This window comes from Corvus brachyrhynchos, unplaced genomic scaffold, assembly GCF_000691975.1.
Source record: "Corvus brachyrhynchos isolate BGI_N302 unplaced genomic scaffold, ASM69197v1 scaffold103, whole genome shotgun sequence".
NCBI lineage: Eukaryota > Metazoa > Chordata > Aves > Passeriformes > Corvidae > Corvus > Corvus brachyrhynchos.
In genome coordinates, this window is record NW_008237436.1 from 1,203,027 (window position 1) to 1,204,511 (window position 1,485).

Consider the following 1,485-nt stretch of genomic DNA (forward strand, 5'->3'; position numbering starts at 1 on the left):
TAAAAAAGAGTGCAAATATATTCTTGTTTTAAATGCAACTCTTCCTGGGGGCATTTGGCTTCTGCTTTTGATGATGAATCACAGATGTATTTTCCTTATTGAAACCTACACAACTCACAGTCCTGTATAAAACAAACAGAAGTTTACTGCTCTCCAAGTCTTCATTCAAATGTATAGTTATCAAAGACTGCCCTCTGTTGATATGGCATAATCTTAACTTCTAAATAGTAGCAATGTCTGATTTTTGCTATTACATTTCGTTGCTGTTTTGTACTAAATTATGTAAATAATTCCAGATATGCTCTTCAAACAAGTTAGTAAAAATGAAATAATTTTGGTTGTTAAAAGCTGGTAAAGGAGGCTAAATATGACATACAAATGTCAAGGGTTTTTAACCTTTTCCAACAGTGTATTTCATAACTTGCAAGGGCAAAAAGATTTGCCATCTCTTGCTAATGTGTATTTACTATCTTGCCCAGGAAATTAGGAGAGCAGGGGAAGAGGATGGAAATGGCAAGTGGGATTCATGGGAGTACTTGGATACTTAATTGGTTGTGTAGGTAATTTTGCTATTACAGTTCAACTTTGAAGGCCATGTAGAAGCAAGCTGTACAGTATCTCCTGTGCCTCAGAGTGAATGTCCATCATTCACAGTATGTCAAGTCATTTGGTGTTCAAAAACCAAAGAACAATCCTGTATAAATAGTCTGCTGAAACAAAGTTAGAATTTGAAAATTTTAAGTCAGCCAGCTGAGAGTGTTTCAGTTGCCTGTGTGTTGCTGTACTTAACCAACAACCTTTCTGTTGCTTCCATGCTCTTTTTGTTCATTATTTCATTAATGAATTATTACACAAGTGGCTATTTATAAATTATCATAGGTTTATTAACTTAGGCATAGGTTTTTGCCTGGGTATATGCAAGAGTATTGCTGAGCTGTAACTTTCAGTCATCCTTTTCTGCCAGGTATCTCTAGAGGCAGATAGCTGCCTCACGAGTTGTCCCTGAAATGTCTTCTTTACCATCACACTCTGTAAATGGGTCATTGTCTGGAACCTGTCCTCCATTTCTTTCATGACTTCTGTTTCAGTCCAAATATCTGTTGCCATGCAGGCAGAGATGTTTGTGAAAAGTCCAACACCATTAAATCTGGCATCCATAGTTTATTTCCCATTGCTTTGTAGTGTGAAGAAATGTAACTGGTTTCTGTTAGAATAAAGTTGCATTCCTTGACTGGTGAAACTTACACAGTCTGTTCTCAAAATTGTTTTGGGTTGCTGCTGGGATGAATATAGTGCTGGTTTGTACATTGCATGTACCTACAGTAAATGTGACTACATGTCCTAACCAACATTCACTCCAAAACTCAATCCAAAGTCACCCTCCATCTTTCTAAAGTTCTTCTGAGATTTTTGTCGTATTAGCTTATGAGGTTTATTCTGCTGCTGTCCCAGTAATTGTTTTCACCTGTCTGGCACTGGTACTCT

The 1,485-nt window shown here is 37.0% G+C and overlaps 1 protein-coding gene across 1 annotated transcript in view; it reads right to left on the minus strand.

Moving 5' to 3' along the window:
- FREM2 (FRAS1 related extracellular matrix protein 2) overlaps positions 1 to 1,158 on the minus strand; it is a 122,983-nt gene extending 121,825 nt beyond the window's left edge. Inside the window, exon 1 of the mRNA XM_008631475.2 lies at positions 1,021 to 1,158. Within this exon, the coding sequence (XP_008629697.1) occupies positions 1,021 to 1,158 (138 nt within the window). The remainder of the gene's footprint in view (positions 1 to 1,020) is intronic.
- Positions 1,159 to 1,485: the final 327 nt, after the last annotated feature.